Source organism: Ovis aries, chromosome 15, assembly GCF_016772045.2.
Source record: "Ovis aries strain OAR_USU_Benz2616 breed Rambouillet chromosome 15, ARS-UI_Ramb_v3.0, whole genome shotgun sequence".
Taxonomy (NCBI): Eukaryota; Metazoa; Chordata; class Mammalia; order Artiodactyla; family Bovidae; genus Ovis; species Ovis aries.
Window position 1 is genome coordinate 55438957 of NC_056068.1, and position 26067 is coordinate 55465023.

Here is a 26067-nt window from a genome sequence, read left to right on the forward strand (position 1 = left end):
TCCATTTACCAACCTATAACTGTTATTTTGAGACTATTGTCATATAACACTTGTTTCTTCTCTATCAGTTCAGTTCAGTCATTCAGTCTTGTCCGACTCTTTGCGACCCCATGAATTGCAGCACGCCAGGCCTCCCTGTCCATCACCAACTCCCGGAATTCATTCAGACTCACATCCATCGAGTCAGTGATGCCATCCAGCCATCTCATCCTCTGTCGTCCCCTTCTCCTCCTGCCCCCAATCCCTCCCAGCATCAGAGTCTTTTCCAATGAGTCAACTCTTCGCATGTGGTGGCCAAAGTACTGGGAGTTTCAGCCTTAGCATCATTCCTTCCAAAGAAATCCCAGGGCTGATCTCCTTCAGAATGGACTGGTTGGATCTCCTTGCAGTCCAAGGGACTCTCAAGAGTCTTCTCCAACACCACAGTTCAAAAGCATCAATTCTTCGGCGCTCAGCCTTCTTTACAGTCCAACTCTCACATCCATACATGACCACAGGAAAAACCATAGCCTTGACTAGACGGACCTTAGTCAGCAAAGCAATGTCTCTGCTTTTGAATATGCTATCTAGGTTCTTCTCTATAGCACTTTCCTAAAAATTTTATGTTAGGAATCTTTTTTGAAAAAGAACAGTTAGAATAAAGCCACCACAGACAAATTAGTATCAGGAGCTGAAGAAAATTCTACAGTTCAGTCACTTCAGTCATTCTTTGAGATCCCATGGACTATACAGCCCATGGAATTCTCCAGGCCAGATTACTTGAGTAGGTAGTCTCTCACTTCTCCAGCCAGGGATCAAACCCAGGTCTCCTGCATTGCAGACAGATTCTTTACTAGCTGAGCCACAAGGGAAGCGCAAGAATACTGGAGTGGGTAGCCTATCCCTTTCCAGGGGATCTTCCCAACCTACGAATCAAACCGGGGTCTCCTGCATTGCAGGCGCACTCTTACCAACTGAACTATCAGGGAAGCCCATTTATTTATTTTTATTTTTAAAAAAATTACATAAACTTCAAACTTCACTAATCCTGGATTGTTCCTTACTCTCAGTCAGTTCAGTTCAGTTGTTCAGTCATGTTCGACTCTTTGCAACCCCATGGACTGCAGCACGCCAGGCTTCCCTGTCCATCACGAACTCCTAGAGTTTACTCAAATGCATGTCCATTGAGTTGGTGATACCATCCAACCATCTCATCCTCTGGTGTCCCCTTTTCCTCCCACCTTCAATCTTTCCCAGCATCAGGGTCTTTTCAAGCGAGTTAGTTCTTTGCATCAGGTGGTCAAAGTTTTGGAGTTTCAGCTTCAGCATCAGTCCTTCCAATGAATATTCAGGACTGATTTCCTTTAGGATGGACTGGTTGGATCTCCTTGCAGTCCAAGGGACTCTCAAGAGTCTTCTCCAACATCACAGTTTAAAAGCATGAATTCTTTAGTGCTCAGCTTTCGTTATAGTCCAATTCTCACATCCAGACATGACCACTGGAAAAACCATAGCTTTTACTAGATGGACCTTTGTTGGCAGAATAATGTCTCTGCTTTTGAATATGCTGCCTAGGTTGGTCATAACTTTCCTTCCAAGGAGCAAGTGTCTTTTAATTTTATGGCTGCAGTCACCGTCTGCAGTGATTTTGGAGCCCCCCCCAAAATAAAGTCTGTCACTGTTTTCACTGTTTCCCCATATATTTGCCATGAAGTGATGGGACCAGATGCCATGATCTTCGTTTTCTGAATGTTGAGCTTTAAGCCAACTTTTTCACTCTCCTCTTTCACTTTCATGAAGAGGCTCTTTAGTTCTTCTTCACTTTCTACCATAAGGGTGGTGTCATTTTCATATCTGAGGTTATTGATATTTCTCCCAGCAATCTTGATTCCTTCCAGCCTGTGCTTCCTCCAGCCCTGCATTTCTCATGATGTACTCTGTATGTAAGTTAAATAAGTAGGGTGACAATATACAGCCTTGACGTACTCCTTTTCCAATTTCAACTGCACGTTATCAAATTGTAGCTATAGACACTAGTATGTTGATTCAATAAATAAATAAATAAATAAATAAATAAATGGTCATGGTAGCAGAATTCCTGAGGAGAAAAGATCTAGAATAATCAGAGTAAAATCCATAAGAGTTCACAATGACTCGATTGAGACTTTTGCCTAAAATCCTAATACTGAATTTAAGGAAGATCTAACTCAACTATAACAGACTTGATAAAACAAGGTTTAACTATATCTTATATTAGTCCAAGCAATGTATCTATTTTATGATCTCTTTTAAACCCCAAAACTGAGACAGTGGAGGATATAAATTCATTCACTATCTGTGAGTTCTTAACCAAAGAATTATACCTCATTTTCTAGTTTGCGTAACCCAAATGTATTCTTTTTGGTTCTATATTTACTTTTGTTGTGTCTTATCTGATGAAGATCATCAACACTGCCTGCCCTGACCAGGGCAAAATCAACAATTTGCCTGGGAAGTTATGTTTCAGCTTTTCTGAAGAGGCTTCCTTGGTGGCTCAGATGGTAAAGCATCTGTCTGCAATGTAAGAGACCTGGGTTCGATCCCTGGGTTGGGAAGATCCCCGGGAGGAGGAAATGGCAGCCCACTCCAGTATTCTTGCCTGGAAAATCCCATGGACGGTGGAGCCTGGTAGGCTACTGTCCATGGGGTCGCAAAGAGTTGGACACGACTGAGCGACTTCACTTCACTTCATTCTCCTTAAGTCTTAAACCAAGATCTTAAGGCTATGCAGTAACCCATCTTGAAATTCTTAAGATTGAATCTATGATTTTATTCATAAAACTTCTAAGGGTAAACTTAACTCTATAAAATTATAGTTCATTATCCAGAGTTCAGCAAACTTATGTGTGAAGGAGCAGATACAAATATTATTTTTACTTTGTGTGAGTCACAGCTCTGTCTCAACTATTGAACTATTACAGTGCAAGACAGCTGTAAACTGTTCATAAGTGAATAAGCATAGCTATGTTCCAATAAAACTTTACAGATTGAACTAAAACAAAACGAGTTTTATATGAGTTTTACAATCTTGAAATATTACTCTTTTGATTGTTTCCAATGACTTAGAAATACAAACACCATTCTTACTTTGCAGGCCATACAGAACAGCTAGTGAACTGAACTGGACCATAGACTGTAGTTTGCCAGCTCCTGATCTACGCCATGATATATTGGCTGAGGAGAGACAAAATGCAATGAGAGATTGCAAATTTTTCAAAATTATCAAGGGTCAACCACTAAATCACTAAAGACGATTTCTGGGATTAACTGGTTCTTTAAGATTAAAGAAGGAAGCATTTATGAAATGTGTCCATGTGATCTGACTTGATCAGACATCCTAGAACCATTTTCAAAAAACAGAAACCAAAAAGACCTTCAGTGATCTCAAAATATTTATTCAATGTTCATCTTTGCTGAACTTGCTCACCTTCTTGATCTTCCAGATAACCATAAATCTTTCTCTTTAAAAGTATACAAAACAAGAGGTCAAATCTAAATTTGGTCTAATCTATTAACAAGTTAACAGACATCAAAGACTCATTGTTTATTAATGCCTATTCCTTGATCTAGGAGTAAGGCTTTTTATCTTTGCCTCAGGGGGAAAAAATGGAACTCTTGGCAACACTAATCATCTACTCATAGCCTGTAAGAGGCTTCCCAGGTGGCTCAGTCAGTAAAGAATCCAACTGACAGGGCAGGAGACACAGGTTCAGTCCCTGGGTTGGGAAGAACCCCTGGAGGAAGAAATGGCCATCCACTCCAGTATTCTTGCCTGGAGGATTCCACGGACAGAGGAGCCTGACAGGCTCCATCCAGTCCATGGAGTCACAAACAGTCGGACATGACTGAGCGACTGGGCACATAGCTAGTAAGATGAGACATTAGAGGAAAGGTTTCCACAGATCATCAAACTACAAGAATGCTCTGACTAAAGTCCTTGACAAGGGCCTCTTTCACAGAAGACAGATCAGTCTACAGAGATCACAAATTCCATCACATTGATGTATAGCATTTGACTCCCAATTCCGAAAAGAAACACTAGAACCACTTAGGTTTTGAGATTTATGATGGCAACCTGGTAGTACCAATTAAACTCAAACAGGTATTTCTTCAAATCTTCCATGATACAACTCACTACAGTAGGGATAAACTGACTACAGTATGTATGTATGTATGTATATATACATACATATATCTATATATCTACATCTATATGGACTGTGCTGGGTCTTTGTGCATGAACTTTCTCTAGCTGGAGCAAGTGGGGGCTACTCTCTGGTTGCAGAGCACGGACTTCTCATTGCAGTGGCTTCCACTGTTGTGGAGCATGGGTCCTGGAGCACCTGGGCTTCAGCAGTTGTGGTGCATGGGCTTAATTGCCACAGAATCTTCCCAGACCAGGGGTTGAACCCATGTCCCCAGAATTGGTAGGATAATTCTTACCACTGGGACACCAGGTAAGTTCAAACTGACTACAGTATTAAATGAACATTGATGGGGTAACTTTTCAAGACATCAAAAGATATGAGCAGTTCTTCCCTCATCTACCAACACAATCCTAGAAAAAACTATAAAAGTCGGATATGAAAGGCACCTTGCCCAAAGGATCCTTTGAGGATGTCCAAATAGATTCTGTACAATTTCTTCCCTCTGTGCATTATGAATTTGTACTAGTAACTGTGTGTTTATTTTGGGAGTGTCCCAGATAATTTCACTGCAACTTAAAATAGCTTAAAAAACGGTTACATATTTGTGTTCTGTACCTAAGCCATTCCAACTGAGCTATCCAGTGATAGGTGAAAACATTTTATTGGAAGTTTTACTTTGAATTAGGTAAAGCTTAGCTCCGTACTAAAAAAATGTCCTGTCCTTAAACATACAGATACTCTAGAAAAGTGGGAAGAATACATGATATGTAAAAACTGAAATCTGCCAAACTGTCAGATACTCTTGACAACCCATACTCTTAAGGACCACTCTTTTTTCTCTTAGGTTTTGTGTTCTTTCCCACCAGGTAATCCTAGATTTGGTGCTACTGATGTTCAGTTGGTAAGTTGTGTCCAACTCTTTGCGACCCCACGGGCTGCAGCATGCCTGTCTCCCCTGTATTTCACCGTCTCATGGAACCCTAGATTATCTTCTGTTAATTGGCCACTTGCAGGCCTACATTTTGGAAATATCTCTACTCTAGCTTTAAAACTTTTCAGCTAAAATTTACCAAAACTCTCTTAGGTAAATATTATAAGGGGTAAAGCAATATATCTCAGCTGAATCATTAACAGAACAGGTTGCTTTTCCTTGCCAACCATCGAAGCAGTGAAGTCCAGTGTACAGAGAAAAGCTTACAGAGAGACTGCCATTGAACATCACCGGAGAGGACTGTACCGAATACTCTTAACTTCAACAGAGCTATTAAAGTAGAAGGACTTGATCCTTGGATACACATTTCCCAACTAAAATTACAACCCCATCTGACAACAATTGGAAAGTCACACTCATTAGAGATTATAAACTCAGGTTGCCTAGAGAACCACAGGAAGTCAAGAGTTGACCCTAGATCCCTGGCATGAACAAACAGCTGCATGAAGTAGAACAGCTTTCCTCAAAGAGCAATGGGAAAAGATTTTCTTGTTAAATGCTAGGTTCTCCTTTGAATGCTTTCATTCCATATCTTTCTGGCCATATTTTCTTTTTATTGATTTAAGGTTAAGAATGTATTTATTTAGGCTGCATGTGAGCTATTCAGTTGCAGTGCACAAGCTTCTCATTGTGATGGCCTCATTTGTAGAGCGTGGGCTTTAGGGCAGGCTGGCTTCAGCAGTTACAGCATATGGATTCAGTAGTTGTGGCACATGGGTGTAGTTGCCCTGCAGCATGAGGAGTCTTCCCAAGCCAGGGATCAAGCCCTTTCCTCCTTTAGTGGCAGGTGAATTCTTAACCACTGGAATACTAGGGAAGTCCTAAGGTTATATACTTTTGATTTAGCCGACCATATTTCTCTTACTAAAAATAATAATTTGCCTAACTCTAAGCTTTTCTACCCTGGTGGCTCAGACGGTAAAGTGTCTGCCTGCAATGCGGAAGACCTGGGTTCAATTCCTGGGTAGGGAAGATACCCTGGAGAAGGAAATGGCAATCCACTCCAGCACTCTTGCCTGGAAAATCCCATGGATGGAGGAGCCTGATAGGCTACAGTCCATGGGGTTGCAAAAGAGTCAGACACGACTGAGTGACTTCTCTTTCACTTTCAAGCTTTTCTACACAATCATCACTCTAAGTTCCTCCAAGATGTTACTAGTGTAGACAACTTGAAATTTTATTAATAACGATTATATTTGTAGTGACAGTATTTTTCTCGTATAACTCCTGTGTTCTTTAACTATGTAGAAATCAGGCTTTTTGATGGTAACCCATGGCAGGGTTAGATGTTCTGTGGGCCAGTTAGATCTCCCCAACTGCAGGACTCTCCAAACTCTCAGTAAACAACATCTGCATATAAAGCATATGAAGAATAGCATATTTCCTAGGAAACAGCTCTCTAAGGATATGGATCCCACTACCAGGAACTGACTAATTGAAGTGATTTAAAAAATGTGTCTTTCACTTTGGCTGATGTGATAAAAGACACAACCCAAGCCTTAGGTGTATACCGTAACTGTTTAAATTCCTTAGCCTGAGTAGTTATGGAAAATAGTGAAGCCCTGGATTTATTTTTGTCCAACCAGCATCACTGCCAACACTTCATGTTGTACTGGATTAAAGACCAACTGTGGCTTGAATCTGGGAATTGGTAATGGACAGGGAGGCCTGGCATGCTGTGGTCCATGGGGCTGCAAAGAGTCGGACATGACTGAGCGACTGAACTGAACTGAACTGTGGCTTGATAAGGGAGGGGTTTATTAAATGTAATCAAAAGGACTTGCATTGCCTCGGTTTTGCAGCAGTGGATGCTACTAGGAACGCAGTGTTTCAGGAAATTTAACTTACCAATGTCATTAGTTGTACATTTTCAATGACATTGATAAGAAGAAAGGAGTGTAAGATTTGCTTTCTAAGCCCTGGATACTAGACAATCATTTATTCAGCAAGCATACTCTGTGTGCTCCTAAAACACAAATTCTATTTTCAAAATATTCAGTTTAGTAAGGCAGGTAAGACACACAGACAAATAAAACATAATATGTTTCATGACAGTGGTCACTGAAAATTATTTTGGGCTCTTCTTAGAGTTGGACTATGGTATCAGTAAGATGCAATTTGCAAAAAAAAAAAAAAAAACAAAAAAAACCCAAAAAACAAAAAACAAAACCCAACACCAAATGCACTATTTAATTTTACCACAGCATATACTAAAAATGAGAAAACTAAAGCTTAAAAAATGACAAGTACAATTATTCAACTAATAGGTAAACTATAAGTGACACGTCCAATCACTCAACTCAACAGTGAACAACCGCAGGATTAAAATTCAGCCCTGATGCTAGGATTCTTTCCTTGGGTGTATTATTTCCCACTATACATACGTATCGTGCTAGAATAAGGCTATTCAAGTCAACTAAACAGTGTGTTTAGTGAAAGAGCTGAAAGTATTTGGTTGTTCTAGAATGTGAAGCAAAATGTAATTAAAGACAAGTGAGTGTGTACAATAAATTATATAAGATTTGAGGGAGGAGAACTGTTGATATATTTGTCTTGGTTTGTGGTAAGAAGCAATTAAATGGATCAAAATTTGGACAAAGTTCAGTTTAACTCATTTAAAAAGATAGTTAAAGGGCTTTTGAATTTCTGCTGACAAACATTACATTATTGTATGACTATAATTCAGTTTTACCCTTGTTAAAATGCCAAATGGATCTTTGACTATTTGGTCTTCTCCTTAAAATATGGACTGAACATTGTGGGTCATCATCTGTCCACTTAGCAAAGGTCCCATATTTCCCTTAAATAACTTGTGCTTCGTTATTTCATGCCTTAACTTTGGCATGCCCTTTATTATTTTTAGATAACAAAAACAAATGTTTTTTACTTTTTAAGGAATTCAATTTCCTTATAATTGTTATGTTCTGCTATTTTTGTTTTAAAAGTGTTTAGCAGTATGGTTGATAACAAAACTAAAATTATTCTCTGTTCTTAGTTACCTAACTCTCCAAAATTAAATGAACTATATACCATAACATTTTTATGTTATCTTCCAAACATAGGATCCTAAATTCAGAAAAAATAAATTAAGTTTTTTACATCCCAAATTATGTGCTATTCCTCAGCAAAATATCAAAAGTTGTCTCTTTCATGATGCAAACCTGACTGTAGCACTTACAAGCAAGGATAATACAATTAGATATATTATGCTCTATATCACTCGTACCCTTTTCCTTGTTTTGAAATATCAAGAATGTCTTTCACAGAGCAAAAGCTTTTCATTTTCATGACGTCTAATTTATCCAGTTTTCTTTCAAAGATGCTTTTGACGTTCCAAGAACTCTTTATGTAATCCAGGGTTACCACAATTTTCTACCATATATTCTATTAGAAGTTTTATACTAAATAAAAAATTTTATTTAGGAATTACATATTCCTTTTCTGATGCTCTTTCTCTTTCTACGGAGACTTGAGTTTCTCATCTATATTGTTTTCCTTCTCTCTGAAGAACTTCTTGCGATGGTTTTTGCAATTATAAATAGTCTACTCTTTTCTTGTATGCATGGTTTCAAGACCGATGGGAAGTCTGATGTAATTCTTATCTTTGTTCTTCAATAGGTAAGGATATTTTTCCTCCTGGCTGACTTCTTTAGAGAATTTTTTGTCTTTGATTTTCTGCAATTTGAATGCAATATGCCTAGGTATAGAATTTTTAATAATTATCCTTTCTTTTTCCAGGTCTTATGGAAAATGAATTAATTCAGTCTTTCACCATTAGTATAATAAAAGCTATAAGTATACCGGAGATTACCTCTATCAAGTTAAGAAAGTCTCTATTTTTTAGTTTGCAAAGAGTTTTTAAAATGAAAAACGGAACTGAATTATATCAAATGATCTGCGTGTATTGAGATTATATGACTTTCTTCGTGTAAGTTCACATGATAAAAAATCATTCATTTTTAAACTGTAAGCACTAACAGTGCATTCTCATGATAAAACTCCTTTGATTAAGATATGCTCTTTTTACATGTTGCTGGATTTTGTTGAGGTTATTTCAATCTATATTCATGAGGGGTATCAGTCCTGAGGTTTATGAAAATGCTTTTGTTTGTTATCAGAGAAATACTGGGCTGATCAAATTACACTGGGAATTATGCTCTCTTGTTGGATTTTCTAGAATCCACTGACTGTGGAATCAGTATAATTTTTTTCTTGTGCAATCGTAGAATTCCCCAGTGAGCACACCTGCATCTGGAATTTTCTGTTGAAAGTTTTTACACTACAATGTCAGTTTATTTATGTATTTCTTACTGAGTTTTTCAAAAGATAAAATTTATATTTCAAGGCAGGACAAGAAAATTTAAGGATAAAATGCTCTTTCTCTGTCTTTTGGCCCTCCTTCCCCTGACCCCACCCCTTCAATATGCAATGTGCTTCTGCCTTGAACATCAACAAGATCTCAAAGATGGGAATGACTGCTTTACTGGAAACATCAATTTTTACTTTTTTTCTGATGCTACTAATGTGATGTCTTAAAAGATTAGCATTCTTTCTCAACTCTGCAAGGGTTCATGGTGACTTTCTGCTCACTTTATATGTGCTTATCTGGTCTGTTTATCTTTGGTGAGTGTTATGTAAAATGTCAGCATGTCATTTTTTTTTTTTTTTGAAAAGCACTTGTTAACATTTAATTAATTTTCCAGCATGTGACTTTAAGCCACCAGGACACAAGCCCCATCTACATGCTTAATCTTCTCAGCTCTTCTGCTGAAGAATTTGGCTTTCATGATGACAGGCTGCTTTGGGAGCTTTCCCTTCCCCAGAACTTTATTTACTACAATCTATTTACTACAAAGTTCTGGGGAAGGGAAAGCTCCTAGATTGCACCACATCAGTAATAAGAACAGCACTTGTCTTGTTCTTGGCAGCATTTACTTGGGTCTGCTCACTGACCAATGTCCACAATTTATCAAGGTCGATATTTGGGCAGAAACTCTGGTTCCTCTTTTAGTGGTAATGCCTCATACCAACTTTCCCAGAGTATCGTGGGTGATAGCTGTCGAAGTTGATCCTGTGGTCATGCATGCTACCCGCATTATCTCAGCCTCCTAGGTGTTCTCGGTGTTTGTCCATGTGGTTGTGGCTCATGTGGCCCCTAAGTTTATGCGTCTTCCTTAGTCTGGATGGCATGTTGTCGGCCTAGACGAGAGAGGTCAGCATGTCATTGTGATGTATGATCTTTTGTCTCGAAAACCTATATGACTGTGCCTTGAACATCAACTACTAGAACAGTTCTTAGAGCTTTTGAGAGTCTGTCTCCTGGTTATAATCTTCAGTTTGGCTCAACTTCTTTTTTAAAATTTGATTGTTAATTGAATTTTCATGATACAAAGAATTGTTCCATTCCATCTAAATTGGCAGATTTATGCACATGGACTTATAACCATGCCTAATTTTACAACTGAATTAACAACTGGTTCTGAAAGCTCTGAGATCTATTTAGTTCTTATGAGCCAATATGAGCCAGCTCCACTATTCACTTTCATTATTACCTTTGTTAATGACTGGAGGGTCTGAACTGATGAACATTCTTTCATTCCTAATGTTTGAAACTTGTGTATTTTCTTTTTGTCTTGGTCAATTGACTAGATGTTTATCAATTTTGTTGATCTCTAAAGAATAACCTTTTGTTTCATTGATGTTTTCTATTTCTCTGTTTCCATTTCACTGATTTGTGCTTTTTATTTTTTTTCTCTTCTGTTTACTTCAAGTTAAATTTGCTCTTTTTCTAGCTTATTAAAGAGGAAGCTTACATTTTTGATTTGAGACCCTTCTTTCCTAACATAAGCAGATAATCCCAGGAGTGTTTCTCTAGTCACTGCCATAGTTGCATTCTACCAATTTTTAAAAACTTTTATGCATTTTTGGTTGTGCTGAGTCTTCATTACTGTGTGTGGGCTTTCTCTAGCTACAGTAACTGGGGGCTACCCTTCTTTGCAGTGTGCAAGCTTCTCACTGTGGTGGCTTCTCATTGTTGAGTATGTGCTCTAGGAGGCTGGGCTCAGTAGTTGTGGTACCTGTGCTTAGTTGCTCTGTGGCATGTGGGATCTCCTTGGACCAGGGATCAAACCTTTGTCCCCTGCATTGGCCACAGGATCACCAGGGAAGCTCTGCCCATTTTAATATGTTGTATTTTTTTTTTTTTGATTCAGTGTAAAACATATGCAATTTTCTCTGAGATTTCTCCCCTTTTTTCTATGGGTTATTTAGAGGTGTGGGTTTTTTTTGTTTTGTTTTGTTTTGTTTTGTTTTTTGTTTTAGCTTTTGGGAAGTTTTCAATTAAAAAAAAACCCAAATCCAAATTCTGGAGCTTAAGAACTCAACAGATATGATGAAGAATGCATGAGACAGCATTTGAAATACAGAAATGGAAGAGAGAATAAATGAGCTGGAAGAAAGGAATCTACCAATGCTTCAGATGGAAGAGGAGAGAGCTAAGATTTCTAAAATAGTTAAGAAACACTATGCACAGTATCAGATTAATTAAGAAAGCCAAAATACAGGTAATGGGTATACCAGAATAAGAGAAGGGAAAAGGTGGCAGAGCAGTTATGTAAAGAAGTAATAGCCGGAAACTTCCTAAACCTGGACATACAAATCCATAAAGCTAAGAGATCACCTTATCTCAATGCAAAATGACCTTCTCCAAGACACATTAAAAGGAAGGTGTCAGGGTCCATGATAAAAAAAAAGAAACTAGGGAAACGTATTGCCCAAAGGAATCCCCATTAGATTACCAGCAAAACTCTATAGGCCAGAAAAGAGTGGAATGACATATTGAAAGTACTGAAAGATAAAAGTTGCTTGTCCAGAATACTCTATCCAACAAAGTTATTCCTTAGATAGGAGAAATTCAGGCTTTCCCAGACAAAGATTAAGGAGTTCCTCAGCACTAGATCTGCCTCACAAGAAATACTGACAGGAGCTTTTCCAAGGAAAAGATAAAAGTATACATAGCTCTCAGTAATTTAGAAAACTGTAACTCTAGTTTAGAACAGAGTGTTAAACATTAAACTATCATATAAAGGTTAAAGGAAGGAGCTTCGTAAATAACTATAGCTACTACAATGTGGCAACAAACTCTAGAATAAAAAGAGATAATTTCTACAGAGAAAATAAAAAAAGGGAGGACAGCAAATTAAGAAAAATTTCTATTAACAGGAAAAAGACTATTTAATCTATGAGAAAGATGTCCTATGCAAACCCCATGATACTCAGAAAACAAAAATCTAGAACACAGATAGTAAACATAAAGAGGAAAACTCAGCAAGCAACCACAGAAAATCACTGATTTACAAAGTAAGACAGAAACACAAGAAAAAAGAAACAATGGAGATATGGAACAACCAGAAAACAAAAGATAAATTTGCAGTAGTAAGTTCTTACATATCAATAATCATCTGAAATGTAAATGGATTGAACTCACCAATCAAAAGGCACAGAGTGGCGGGATGGATTAAAAAATAAGACTGAACTGTATGGTGTCTTCAGGATACTTGTTTCAGTTCTAAAGATACACACAGACTCAAAATGAAGGGACTGAAGATGATACTCCATGCAAATTATAATCAAAAGAAAACAAATGTAGTTATACTTATGCCCAACAAAATAAACTTTAGAGCAAATGGTAACAAGGAACAAAGAAAGTCACGATGTAATGATAAAAGGGTTTAAACATTAACAATACATAACATCATAAATACTGAGTTGGCCAAAAAGGTTCATTCATTTTTTTCCATAAGATGGTTCTAGAAGCACTTAGCTGTCTAACTTCATTTGAAACAATTTTGTTAGATTCTATTGTGACAGCTGTCGTTCAGTTCAGTTCAGTCACTCAATTGTGTCTGACTCTTTGTGATCCCATGGACTGCAGCATGCCAGGATTCCCTGTCCATTACCAACTCCCAGAGCTTACTCAGACTCATGTCCATTGAGCTGGTGACACCATCCAACCATCTCATCCTCTGTAGTCCCTTTCTCCTCCCACCTTCAATCTTTTCCAGCATCAGGGTCTTTTCAAATGAGAAAAATTGCTAGACTATTTAAAAACTTTTTAAAAAGTTATCAAAATTGGTGAATTTTTATGTAGCTATTTTATTTCATCTTTAATATTTCATAATGACATTTTTTATTATGTTGATTTCTGCTGTATAGCAACATGAGTCAGTCATAGGTATACATAGGTCCCTTCCCTCTTGAACTTCCAAACTTCCCTTCCACTCCCACCCCATTCCTTCCCTCTTGAACTTCCCTTCCACTCCCACCCCATTCCATCCCTCTAGGTTGTTACAGAGCACTGAATCTGAGCTCCCATACAGCAATTGTGTAGCCATTTTAATATGGAAGATGGAATAAAATAGCAAAATTTTCAGCATATTATGCTTTATTATTTCTTTTTTTTTTTTGCTTTATTATTTCAAGAAAGTCAAAACACAACTGAAATACAAAAAAAGATTTGTGCAGTGTATGGAGAAGGTGCTGTGACTGATAGAACACGTCAAAAGTAGTTTGTGAAGTTCAGGGCTGGAGATTTCTAAACAGATTGGAGGCGAGTTGAAGTTGATAGTGACCAAATCGAGACATTAATTGAGAATAATCAAAGTTATACCACAAGGGAGACAGTTGACATACTCAAAATAACCAAGTCAGGTGTTAAAGATCATTTGTACCAGCTTGGTTATGTTTATTGCTTTGATGTTTGGGTTCCACATAAGTTAAGTGAAAAAGACCTTGAAAGTAGTTCTGCATGCGATTCTCTACTTAAACATAGTGAAAACGTTTCATTTTTAAAACAAATTGTGATTGGTGATGAAAAGTGGATATTGTACCATAATGTGGAACAGAAGTGATTGTGGGGCAAGCAAAATGAACCACCACCAACCACACCTGGTCCTCATCCACAGAGGCTGATGATGTGTATATGGTGGGATTGGGAGTCCTCTATTATGAGCTCATTCTGGAAGACCAAATGACTAATTCCAACAAGTATTGCTCTCAGACCAACTGAAAGCAGCATTCAATGAAAAGTATCCAGAATTAGTCATCAGAAAATAATCTTCCATCAGGGTAATGCAAGCCTGCATGTTTCTTTGATGATCAGGCAAAAACTGTTATGGTTTGGTTGGGAAGTTCTGATTCAACTGCTATATTCATTAGACATTGCATCTTTGAATTTCCATTGATTTTGGTCTTCACAAAATTCTCTTAGTGGAAAAAATTTAAGTTTCCTGAAAGATTGTACAAGGCACCTGGAACAGTTCTTTGCTCACAAAGATAAAACGTTTTGAAGAGAGAATTATGAAGTTGCCAGAAAAATGGCAGAAGGTAGTGGAACAAAATGGTGAATACGTTGTTTAATAAACTTCTTGGTGAAAATGAAAAAACGTCCTTCATTTTTACTTAATAGCTTAAGGAGCTGTTTGGGCAACCCAATATTTAAGAACTTGTTCTCACCACTCCTCTGAATTTAGGTACAAATTCTCTTTACTGAGTCACTATGTTTCAGGGCAATGCAGTTATTTGCATACACTGAATAAAAATATGTGCCCCTTTACACTGGGATATAACTGGAAAAACTGATTGTGTTGTAAAGGTCATATCTGAAGGATCATATCTGAGAATAAATGTCATTCAATCGAATATGACAAGCCACCAGTCCTCGCTAAGGACACATATCTGATCAGTATTTGGAACCAATGCCTATGAGCCTTCCTAGGCAAACTATCTGGTGTTCCCTGTTGTACACGGGGGCTTCCCTGGTGGCTTAGCTGGTAAAGAATCTGCCTGCAATGCAGGAGACCTGGGTTTGACCCCTGGGTTGGGAAGATCCCCTGGAGGAGGGAAAGGCTACCCACTTCAGTATTCTGGCCTGGAGAATTCCATGGACTGTATAGTCAATTGGGTTGCAAAGAGTCAGGTATGACTCTTGTACATTGAGTCAAGATGTACATTGTTTCACCTTTACAGGTAAGAAAGATCAATGACTAGCAGGAAAAGGAAAGAGAAATTGGCACATATTTGTAGCTATAGATGTGAAACTGGGTTCAAGTGAACTTCAAACTTTTAAAGTAGTAGTGAGCAAAAGAGCCCTGGAATGACAGGGACTATTAAAAGTGTAATTCTAGATTCCTTATGTACTCTCTAGACAGAACCTCATTTAATAGGCTTAGTAGTTGTACAACACAATCTGACTCTAGGTTTGCTGATTATACAACAAGGAACCTTATGTGTAGTAACCAACTCTTTTAACTGCACTGATGTAAATCAATAAAGACAAATAACACAAATCACAATGAGAACAGCCTCTAAATAGTCTATAGAGTTTATTTATGATCACAAGAGGGGAACTAAATTATTCAAAACTCAGAAATAAGGCTTGTTGAACCCTCCAGTATTATGGTAGCACATTTTTTTCTTACCAGGCACACCTAAGTGTCATCTCTTAAGGGAATGTATCTTTCTTTGAATTATTTATTATTAATTAGGGACAGACTATGTAAAGTTAGATGTTGACCTCTAGAAAACTGATAAAAGAGGAAAAGATTTTTGTGTGGTAAAGATGCAAATGAGTTTTGATAGAGAAGAGAACTCTAAAAGTAAACTTTATTGTCACAGAGTATATTAACCAAAACAATACACTAGATTTGTATCCAACTAAGCAATGCAATTTTAGTATTTCTTTGTTGCACTGAGTATTTGCATTTTGGTTTCTCACTTTTCTTTTGAGTGGGGTTTGTCATCCTGCTTGTTCCCACATGAATATGCTAAATAAAACTTGTACTCTGTTTACTGTCTATATGCATAAGAATTATATCTCTGTAATTTTGAGATTTATACTTTCACAAGAGGATATAAAAATGTTCCACACAAAGGGGTTTTACTGGAGAAATAGGAACTCAGCTAAGCTTCCAGAGACAACTCCCAGAATTTTTGTATCTATTTTTAATTCATTACCGATCAGATTACTTAATTTTCACATGTAACCTCAAGAAAAACAAATGTATTAACAAATAATCATCAACTCACCACCATATCAATCCATAATTATACCTATACAAATGAAGAGAAACCCAGAGTATTTTTCACAAAGAAAACCAATTTTTCTTTGGAAAATTATCCAAACGTTCAAATCTTTAAAATATACAGCATGCAAGTAAAGAAAACACAAACAAACCTGAAAATAAAGCTGCTTAGATAACCATATTTGAACCTGAGGTTTCAGGATACTCTTCAGTAGCTAAAGCAACAGCAAAACAAAGCACTTCAAGCATATAATCTAAATATGCTAAGAAAAAACTGTTAATCCTAAAAGAAGCCACCAAAATTTATTACAATAACATATCTAATCACACCACTTACCATGGAGACTTTTACCAGCCATATGTTACACAACAGATACAATAACAGCTTATTCATCTGGAACACACATTAGACAAAATATCACCTATGACTAACTAAGCCAATATATGCATTTTAATAAAGCATCTCTAGTTTCTATGTGTCTATTTATTCATGTATGATGAGACATGTACAGAGCCTACATATAGACACTTGGACTATCAGATTGATCCCACTACTTTCATATATGGAAATAGTGCTTATAGGTTATGTACTCATATGATAGTAAGTATTCTGAGATGATACAGTCATTACAAATCAATCTTTAGCTATTCCTTGTATTAACACTAGTTAACAGAATACATTTGAAGTGCATAAATTTAGCCTCACACAGCTCTTTACTTCTCACTCTTTTAACACGAAAAAGATTAAATGGATCCTCTAGATTAACATTAGAGATAAATAAAATTCCATTCCAACTAGAACATAATTAAAAGTATTTGAAAACTGTTTTCCTAATCACACATTAACTGATAAGAGAGCCGTTACTACAGCTGCCCCCAACTATCTTAGCTCTGCTGCCACAGGTGCTAGCAATATGAATGCTTGCTGTATGCCCTGCTCAGATATTTGCTGTCAAAATCAAAGACTCAAAATGAGTACATCTGATTGATAAAACCGAATTCATGTAGATTCCCTCTGGACATATGATAACATAGAAAATGTAAGTTTTGTTTTAACTTTCTTGAGAAGGCAGGCTCGACTTTTATCACATGCAAATTTGACCTTTTGTTTTACCTATTTAAAATATTCAGGATAATTCTAAACTCTCTAACTTGTTATTTAAGCAATGCTAGTCTCCTCATAACATATTTTCCTGATTATTCTCTCCATCTGTTTCTCCCATCTCCTCCCTACCTCTCCTTCCTTTCTTTCTTACACATTCATACACACACACACACACACACACACACACACACAAATATATCTCCTCTTGCTCCAGTATACTATAATCTCTGAAACAAACCACCATTAATCCATCAATGCCCATGGTTCCTCTTAATAATGATCTTATTTTAGTTCAAATGATACCTGCGCATGAAATGTTTTCCAACTCTCTCAAGTAGATTCATTCACACTTGCATCAAAATTACACTGAACATAGTGTACTTATCTCCAGGAGCAGCATATGACTATACAAGAGGGAGTAAATACAGATTTTTTTGACCTGAGGAATGTGTCTTACCCATGAATCTGCAAACCATTTGCCTGCATTCAGAGTTGACAGGAAATCCCAATAAAAAAAGCTACTCTGTTCATCAGAGGCATTTGGCATGACTTCCAAGATATTGGTTGTTCTTCTCAGGTCATAATCATGCATGAGGAAAGGCACCTCATCCAGGCTGCATGCAAAGGGAAAAATAAGAGAAAGGGTCAGTAGACTGAATTAAGTCCTCTTGGCAGACAGAGGTCTCAGAAAGTGCATCAGGGTCACAAGTCTTACTCCTACCGAATCTCAGCAAGTTCAGTTCAGTTCAGTTCAGTCCAGGTCAGTTACTCAGTTGTGTCTGACTCTTTGCGACCCCATGAATCACAGCACGTCAGGCCTCCCTGTCCATCACCAACTCCTGGAGTTTACTCAAACTCATGTCCATAGAGTCGGTGATGCCATCCAGCCATCGCATCCTCTGTCGTCCCCTTCTCCTCCTGCCCCCAATCCCTCCCAGCATGAGGGTCTTTTCCAATGAGTCAACTCTTCACATGAGGTGGCCAAAGTATTGGAGTTTCAGCTTTAGCATCAGTCCTTCCAATGAACACCCAGGACTGATCTCCTTTAGAGTGGACTGGTTGGATCTCCTTGCAGTCCAACGTACCAGTAATTCATAGTTGATGTCAGTATTTTAATGCCCTAGGGATCAGCCTTTTCTGGTGTATAATAATAATGTTTATGATGAAAGAATAACTTCTCTATCCATGAACTTTTTAGAATGGAGAGAAAGGTAGAGTAGTGACTTGAGAGTAAAGTGAATGGGGTGAGGATGGGGCAATGCTCTGTGGTCTTCAGAGTCATAGAAAGTAGGCACCCAGACAATCTCCCTCTGTTTCTCTGACCCATTTTCCAGCCAGGCACCTGCCATGAGTGAGTACTTCTTGTCCTAGACACTTCACATCAGGTCGTATCATTAGAAAAGGTCCTAATTTTGTTTTCTGAAGTTTTCCTTGAAGAATCTCTGTTTTTATGAGACTCTTTCTTCTTTTCTCATTAAAATACCTAAGAAGAGAACTTTGTAATGGCTATCAGAGAGTAATAGGGTTGAAACTTAGCATCCTTCCCATAAACAATTAGAAAACTGGATAAAATAAGGAAATAACTTTTTCAATCAATGGACAACAATGAGCACAGCATGATGGTTTTGGAGAAAAGGTAAACAAATAAACAGCCTCTACCATTCTCCAGGTTTTCTTCTTGCAAGTGAATACTGGACTGTGGTACTAAGAAAAATCTAAAAGCGACCCAGAAATGATGCTGAAATGAGAAAAAAACTAGATGAAGGAGAGGTCAAGACAGCTAGACTTTGTGGATTAGAGTTCCACAGGAGATTGAGCTATGCTAAAAAGAAGACTGTTAGGGAAATATGTAAAGATTTTCCTTCAATATATGAATAAATATCAAAGGATACCCTTGTGGAGTAAAATTCTTTGAAGCCTGCTAAGATCAACTTTGAGAAAAATTACCAGAAAATTCTAAGACAGTTTGGGCAGCTTCTACTGGGTGTGTGAATGAGTCAAGTTCCATCCAGTGAGAGTGCACAGACCTCAGTAATAACTCAGGCATTCTCTAGAGACTACAGAGGGCTACACTTCTGAAATGGGGATAATTTAAAACTAGAATGACTTTAGAACTTCCACTAAAGGACTTAAAAGTATGTCAATGTATGGCAAAACCACTACAATATTGTAAAGTAATTAGCCTCCAATTAAAATAAATATATTTATATTAAAAAAAAGCAAGCCTCCAAAGACTCTTCAATCAACTTAACTGCATGCTAACAAAAGTCTAAAATTCTTTCAAGGAGAAGAAAATTTACTACCCAGCATGGTAAAATCACAAATTCCAGCATGTAAACAAAATTTCTATGATAGGTAAAGAAGGAGAAAAATGTACCTATAACCAGGAGAAATTACCCAATAATGGGAAACTTGGAAAGGAAAGAGATGGTAAAATTAATAAATAAGGATGTTAAATGATACAAAACATAAGTGATGTATAAAATAGATGTAAAGGAAAATATGAACATAATGAAGACATACTTGTAGGAAATAAAAAATAAGGGGAAATTCCAGAGCTGAAATGAAAAAGTTTCATGGAAGTAAAAATTCAATAACTGAATTTTGCTACTGAATAATAGCTGAAATGAAAATTTCATTGGGTGAAATTATTATCAGATTAGGTATTATAGATGATCACTGAATTTGCAGATGTAGGAATATAATTTATCCAAATTATATATGTGTGATCGGAATCCTAAGAGGAAAGGAAGAACAGGAAAAAAAAGTCTGAGGAAATGAAAGTTTTTAAAAAATCTCCAAAACTTTATAAAAATTATGCACCAATACATCCAAGAATATTAATGTATTCAAAGAAGGATAAATATAAGAGTACACATGCACATACCCACATTAAGAACTATTATAATACAATCTGTCAGGTTTTCAAATCTTCAGAAATCACAAGACACAAAAAATAGGAAAGTACAGCCCATTAAAAGGCAAAAAGTAAATCAACAGAAACTGTCCCTGAAAAAGAGCTGATATAAGATACACTAAACATTAAATATTAAAGATACTCAAAGAACTAAAGGAAGTTGTAGATAAAGTTTAAAAAGTTATATATGAGTAAAATGGGCATATTAATAAAGAGATTCAGAAAACCTAAAAAGAAAGCAGAAAGAAATTTTGGAGCTAAAATGAAAAAGTGAATAAAAAAATTGATTAGAAGGATTCAAAGGCAAACTAAATCAGGCAGAAGAAAGAATCACTGACCTTGCAAATAGGACAATATGGGTTATTGAGTCTGAGGAAGAGAATAAAAAAAGACTGCAGAAAAGTGAGGAGTCTAATAAGGTAACCCAGACACCAAAGCTAGACAAGCACTTCAAAAAAGGAAATTACAGATCAATATCCCTTAGGAACAGTGATGCAAAACTCCTCAACAAAATACAAGCAAATAGAATTTAGCAGTATAATAACAGGAATATAGACCATGACCAAGTGGAATTTATTCTGACACGCAAGAATAGTTCAACATATCAAAATCCATCAACATCATATACTACATTGATAGAATAAAGGGGAAAAATGACCATCACAATTGATGCAGAAAAAGCATATGACAAAATTCTATACTATTTAATGATAAAAAACACTAAACAGACTAGAAATAGAAGGAAACCACTCCTGGGACTTCACTGGTGGTCTGGTGGCTGGGACTCCGTGTTCTCAATGCAGGGGGCTGGATTTTGATCCTGGGTTCAGGAGCTAGATCCTGCATGCTGTGAATGGGAGTTCACATGCTGCAACAAAGTATCTGGGATGTGGTAACTGGGGATATTGCATGCTGCAATGAAGATCAAAGATACTGCATGCCACAACTAAGACCTGGTTCAGTTCAGTCGCTCAGTCATGTCAGACTCTTTGTGACCCCATGAACTGCAGCACTCCAGGCCTCCTTGTCCATCACCAACTCCCGGAGTTCACTCAAACTCAGGTCCATTGAGTCGGTGATGCCATCCAACCATCTCATCCTCTGTCGTCCCCTTCTCCTCCTGCCCTCAATCTTTCCCAGCATCAGGGTCTTTTCAAATAAGTCAGCTCTTCGCATCAGGTGGCCAAAGTATTGGAGTTTCAGCTTTGGCATCAGTCCTACCAATGAACACCCAGGACTGATCTCCTTTAGGATGGACTGGTTGGATCTCCTTGCAGTCCAAGGAACTCTCAAGAGTCTTCTCCAACACCACAGTTCAAAGGCATCAATTCTTCTGCACTCAGCTTTCTTTATAGTCCAACTCTCACATCCATACGTGAATACTGAAAAACCATAGCCTTGACTAGATGGACCTTTGTTGGCAAAATAATGTCTATGCTTTTTAATACGCTATCTAGGTTGGTCATAACTTTCCTTCCAAGGAGCAAGCATCTTTTAATTTCATGGCTGCAATCACCATTCGCAGTGATTTTGGAGCCCAGAAAAATAAAAAATCAGCCACTGTTTCCACTGTTTCCCCATCTATTTGCCATGAAGTGATGGGACCGGATGTCATGATCTTAGTTTTCTGAATGTTGAGCTTCAAGCCAACTTTTCCCACTCTCCTATTTTACTTTCATCAACAGGCTCTTTAGTTCTTCTTCACTTTCTGCCATAAGGGTGGTGTCATCTCATATCTGAGGTTATTGATATTTCTCCCGGCAAACTTGATTCCAGCTTGTGCTTCCTCTAGCCCAGTGTTTCTCATGATGTACTCTGCATATAAGTTAAACAAGCAGGGTGATAATATATAGCCTTGACGTACTCCTTTTCCTATTTGGAACAAGTCTGTTGTTCCATGTCCAGTTCGAACTGTTGCTTCCTGACCTGCATACAGGTTTCTCAAGAGGCAGGTCAGGTAGTATAGTATTCCCATCTATTTCAGATACAGCCAAGTAAATAAATATTTTTAAAAAGAAAAAAAAAAGGAAACTACCCCAATATAAAGACATATATGAAAAATCCAGAGTGAACACTGTACTCAGTGGTAAGACTGAAAACTTTTCCTCTAAGGTTAGGAATAGGCAAGGATGTCTGCTTTGAGGACCCCTGTTCATAACAGTCCTGGAAATTCTAGCCATAGCAACTAGGTAACATAGGGAAATAAAATGCATACAGACTGAAAAGGAATAAATAAAATCACTTCTGTTTTTAGATGATATGATCTTATGTACAGAAAATTCTAAGATTACACATAAAAGAAAACCAATGAATGAATTCAGTGAAGCAGCAGGAATCTAAGTCAACACACAAAAGTCAGTTGCATTTCTACATACTAAGATTTGAACAATCAGAAAAAGAAATTAGAAAAGCAACTACATTAGCATCCATTTAGTAAAAGAATAAAGTACATAAGAATTAAACGGAGGTGAAAGATGTATATAGTGAAGTCTAGAAAACATTACTGAAATGAAGGTTAGAAGACACATATAAATGGAAATAATCTCATGTTTATAGACTGGAAGACTTCACATTGTATGACGTCATTACCATCCAAAGCAATCTTACAGATTCAGTGCAATCTATTGACAAAATCTCAATAACATTTCTATTAAGAAATAGAAAAATTCAACCTAAAATTCATAAGGAATCACAAGGAATCCCAAGCAGTCAGAAGAATCTTAAAAGAACAAAAGTAGAGGACTCACACTTCCTGATTTTAAAACTTACTATGAACAACCCAAAACCTGTGGGACACTATAAAAGCAGTGCTAAGAGGAAAGTTCATAGCAATACAGGCATACCTCAAGAAACAAGAAAAAGTCAAATAAATAACCTAACTCTACAACTAAAGCAACTAGAAAAGGAAGAGTTGGAGAACCCCAGAGTGAGTAGAAGGAAAGAAATCTTAAAAATTAGGGCAGAAATAAATGCAAAAGAAACAAAAGAGACCATAGCAAAAATCAACAAAGCCAAAAGCTGGTTCTTTGAAAGGATAAATAAAATTGACAAACCATTAGCCAGACTCATCAAGAAGCAAAGAGAGAAAAATCAAATCAATAAAATTAGAAATGAAAATGGAGAGATCACAACAGACAACACAGAAATACAAAGGATCATAAGAGACTACTATCAGCAGTTGTATGCCAATAAAATGGACAACGTGGAAGAAATGGACAAATTCTTAGAAAGTACAATTTTCCAAAACTGAACCAGGAAGAAATAGAAAATCTTAACAGACCCATCACAAGCACGGAAATTGATACTGTAATCAGAAATCTTCCAGCAAACAAAAGCCCAGGTCCAGATGGCTTCACAGCTGAATTCTACCAAAATTTCGAGAAGAGCTAACACCTATCCTACTCAAACTCTTCCAGAAAATTGCAGAGGAAGGTAAACTTCCAAACTCATTCTATGAGGCCACCATCACCCTAATACCAAAACCTGACAAAGATGTCACAAAAAAGAAAACTACAGGCCAATATCTCTGATGAACATAGATGCAAAAATCCTCAACAAAATTCTAGCAATCAGAATCCAACAACACATCAAAAAGATCATACACCATGACCAAGTGGGCTTTATCCCAGGGATGCAAGGATTCTTCAATATCCGCAAATCAATCAATGTAATTCACCACATTAACAAATTGAAAAATAAAAACCATATGATTATCTCAATAGATGCAGAGAAGGCCTTTGACAAAATTCAACATCCTTTTATGATAAAAACTCTCCAGAAAGCAGGAATAGAAGGAACATATCTCAACATAATAAAAGCTATCTATGACAAACCCACAGCAAACATTATCCTCAATGGTGAAAAATTGAAAGCATTTCCCTAAAGTCAGGAACAAGACAAGGGTGTCCACTTTCACCGCTACTATTCAACATAGTTCTGGAAGTTTTGGCCACAGCAATCAGAGCAGAAAAAGAAATAAAAGGAATCCAAATAGGAAAAGAAGAAGTAAAACTCTCACTGTTTGCAGATGACATGATCCTCTACATGGAAAACCCTAAAGACTCCACCAGAAAATTACTAGAGCTAATCGATGAATATAGTAAAGTTGCAGGATATAAAATCAACACACAGAAATCCCTTGCATTCCTATACACGAATAATGAGAAAGTAGAAAAGAAATTAAGGAAACAATTCCATTCACCATTGCAACGAAAAGAATAAAATACTTAGGAATATATCTACCTAAAGAAACTAAAGACCTATATATAGAAAACTATAAAACACTGATGAAAGAAATCAAAGAGGACACTAATAGATGGAGAAATATACCATGTTCATGGATTGGAAGAATCAATATAGTGAAAATGAGTATACTACCCAAAGCAATTTACAAATTCAATGCAATCCCTATCAAGCTACCAGGCACATTTTTCACAGAACTAGAACAAATAATTTCAAGATTTGTATGGAAATACAAAAACCTCGAATAGCCAAAGCAATCTTGAGAAAGAAGAATGGAACGGGAGGAATCAACTTGCCTGACTTCAGGCTCTACTACAAAGCCACAGTCATCAAGATAGTATGGTACTGGCACAAAGACAGACATATAGATCAATGGAACAAAATAGAAAGCCCAGAGATAAATCCACACACATATGGACACCTTATCTTTGACAAAGGAGGCAAGAATATACAATGGAGTAAAGACAATCTCTTTAACAAGTGGTGCTGGGAAAACTGGTCAACAACTTGTAAAAGAATGAAACTAGATCACTTTCTAACACCGCACACAAAAATAAACTCAAAATGGATTAAAGATCTTAATGTAAGATCAGAAACTATAAAACTCCTAGAGGAGAACATAGGCAAAACACTCTCAGACATAAATCACAGCAGGATCCTCTATGATCCACCTCCCAGAATTCTGGAAATAAAAGCAAAAATAAACAAATGGGATCTAATTAAAATTAAAAGCTTCTGCACAACAAAGGAAAATATAAGCAAGGTGAAAAGACAGCCTTCTGAATGGGAGAAAATAATAGCAAATGAAGCAACTGACAAACAACTAATCTCAAAAATATACAAGCAACTTATGCAGCTCAACTCCAGAAAATAAACGACCCAATCAAAAAATGGGCCAAAGAACTAAATAGACATTTCTCCAAAGAAGACATATGGATGGCTAACAAACACATGAAAAGATGCTCAACATCACTCATTATTAGAGAAATGCAAATCAAAACCACAATGAGGTACCACTTCACACCAGTCAGAATGGCTGCGATCCAAAAATCTGCAAGCAATAAATGCTGGAGGGTGTGGAGAAAAGGGAACCCTCCTACACTGTTGGTGGGAATGCAAACTAGTACAGCCACTATGGAGAACAGTGTGGAGATTCCTTAAAAAATTGGAAATAGAACTACCTTATGACCCAGCAATCCCACTTCTGGGCATACACACCGAGGAAACCAGAATTGAAAGAGACACATGTACCCCAATGTTCATCGCAGCACTGTTTATAATAGCCAGGACATGGAAACAACCTAGATGTCCATCAGCAGATGAATGGATAAGCAAGCTGTGGTACATATACACAATGGAGTATTACTCAGCTGTTAAAAAGAATTCATTTGAATCAGTTCTGATGAGATGGATGAAACTGGAGCCGATTATACAGAGTGAAGTAAGCCAGAAAGAAAAACACCAATACAGTATACTAACACATATATATGGAATTTAGGAAGATGGCAATGACGACCCTGTATGCAAGACAGGGAAAGAGACACAGATGTGTATAACGGACTTTT

At 37.1% G+C, this 26067-nt stretch overlaps 1 protein-coding gene and 1 pseudogene across 1 annotated transcript in view; both read right to left on the reverse strand.

Moving 5' to 3' along the window:
* Positions 1 to 26067, reverse strand: part of LOC101110537 (glycerophosphodiester phosphodiesterase domain-containing protein 4-like) — a 124623-nt gene that overhangs the window by 38904 nt on the left and 59652 nt on the right. Inside the window, exon 9 of the mRNA XM_042232619.1 lies at positions 17801 to 17957. Within this exon, the coding sequence (XP_042088553.1) occupies positions 17801 to 17957 (157 nt within the window). The remainder of the gene's footprint in view (positions 1 to 17800; positions 17958 to 26067) is intronic.
* Positions 9870 to 10347, reverse strand: LOC114118436 (large ribosomal subunit protein uL15-like; annotated as a pseudogene).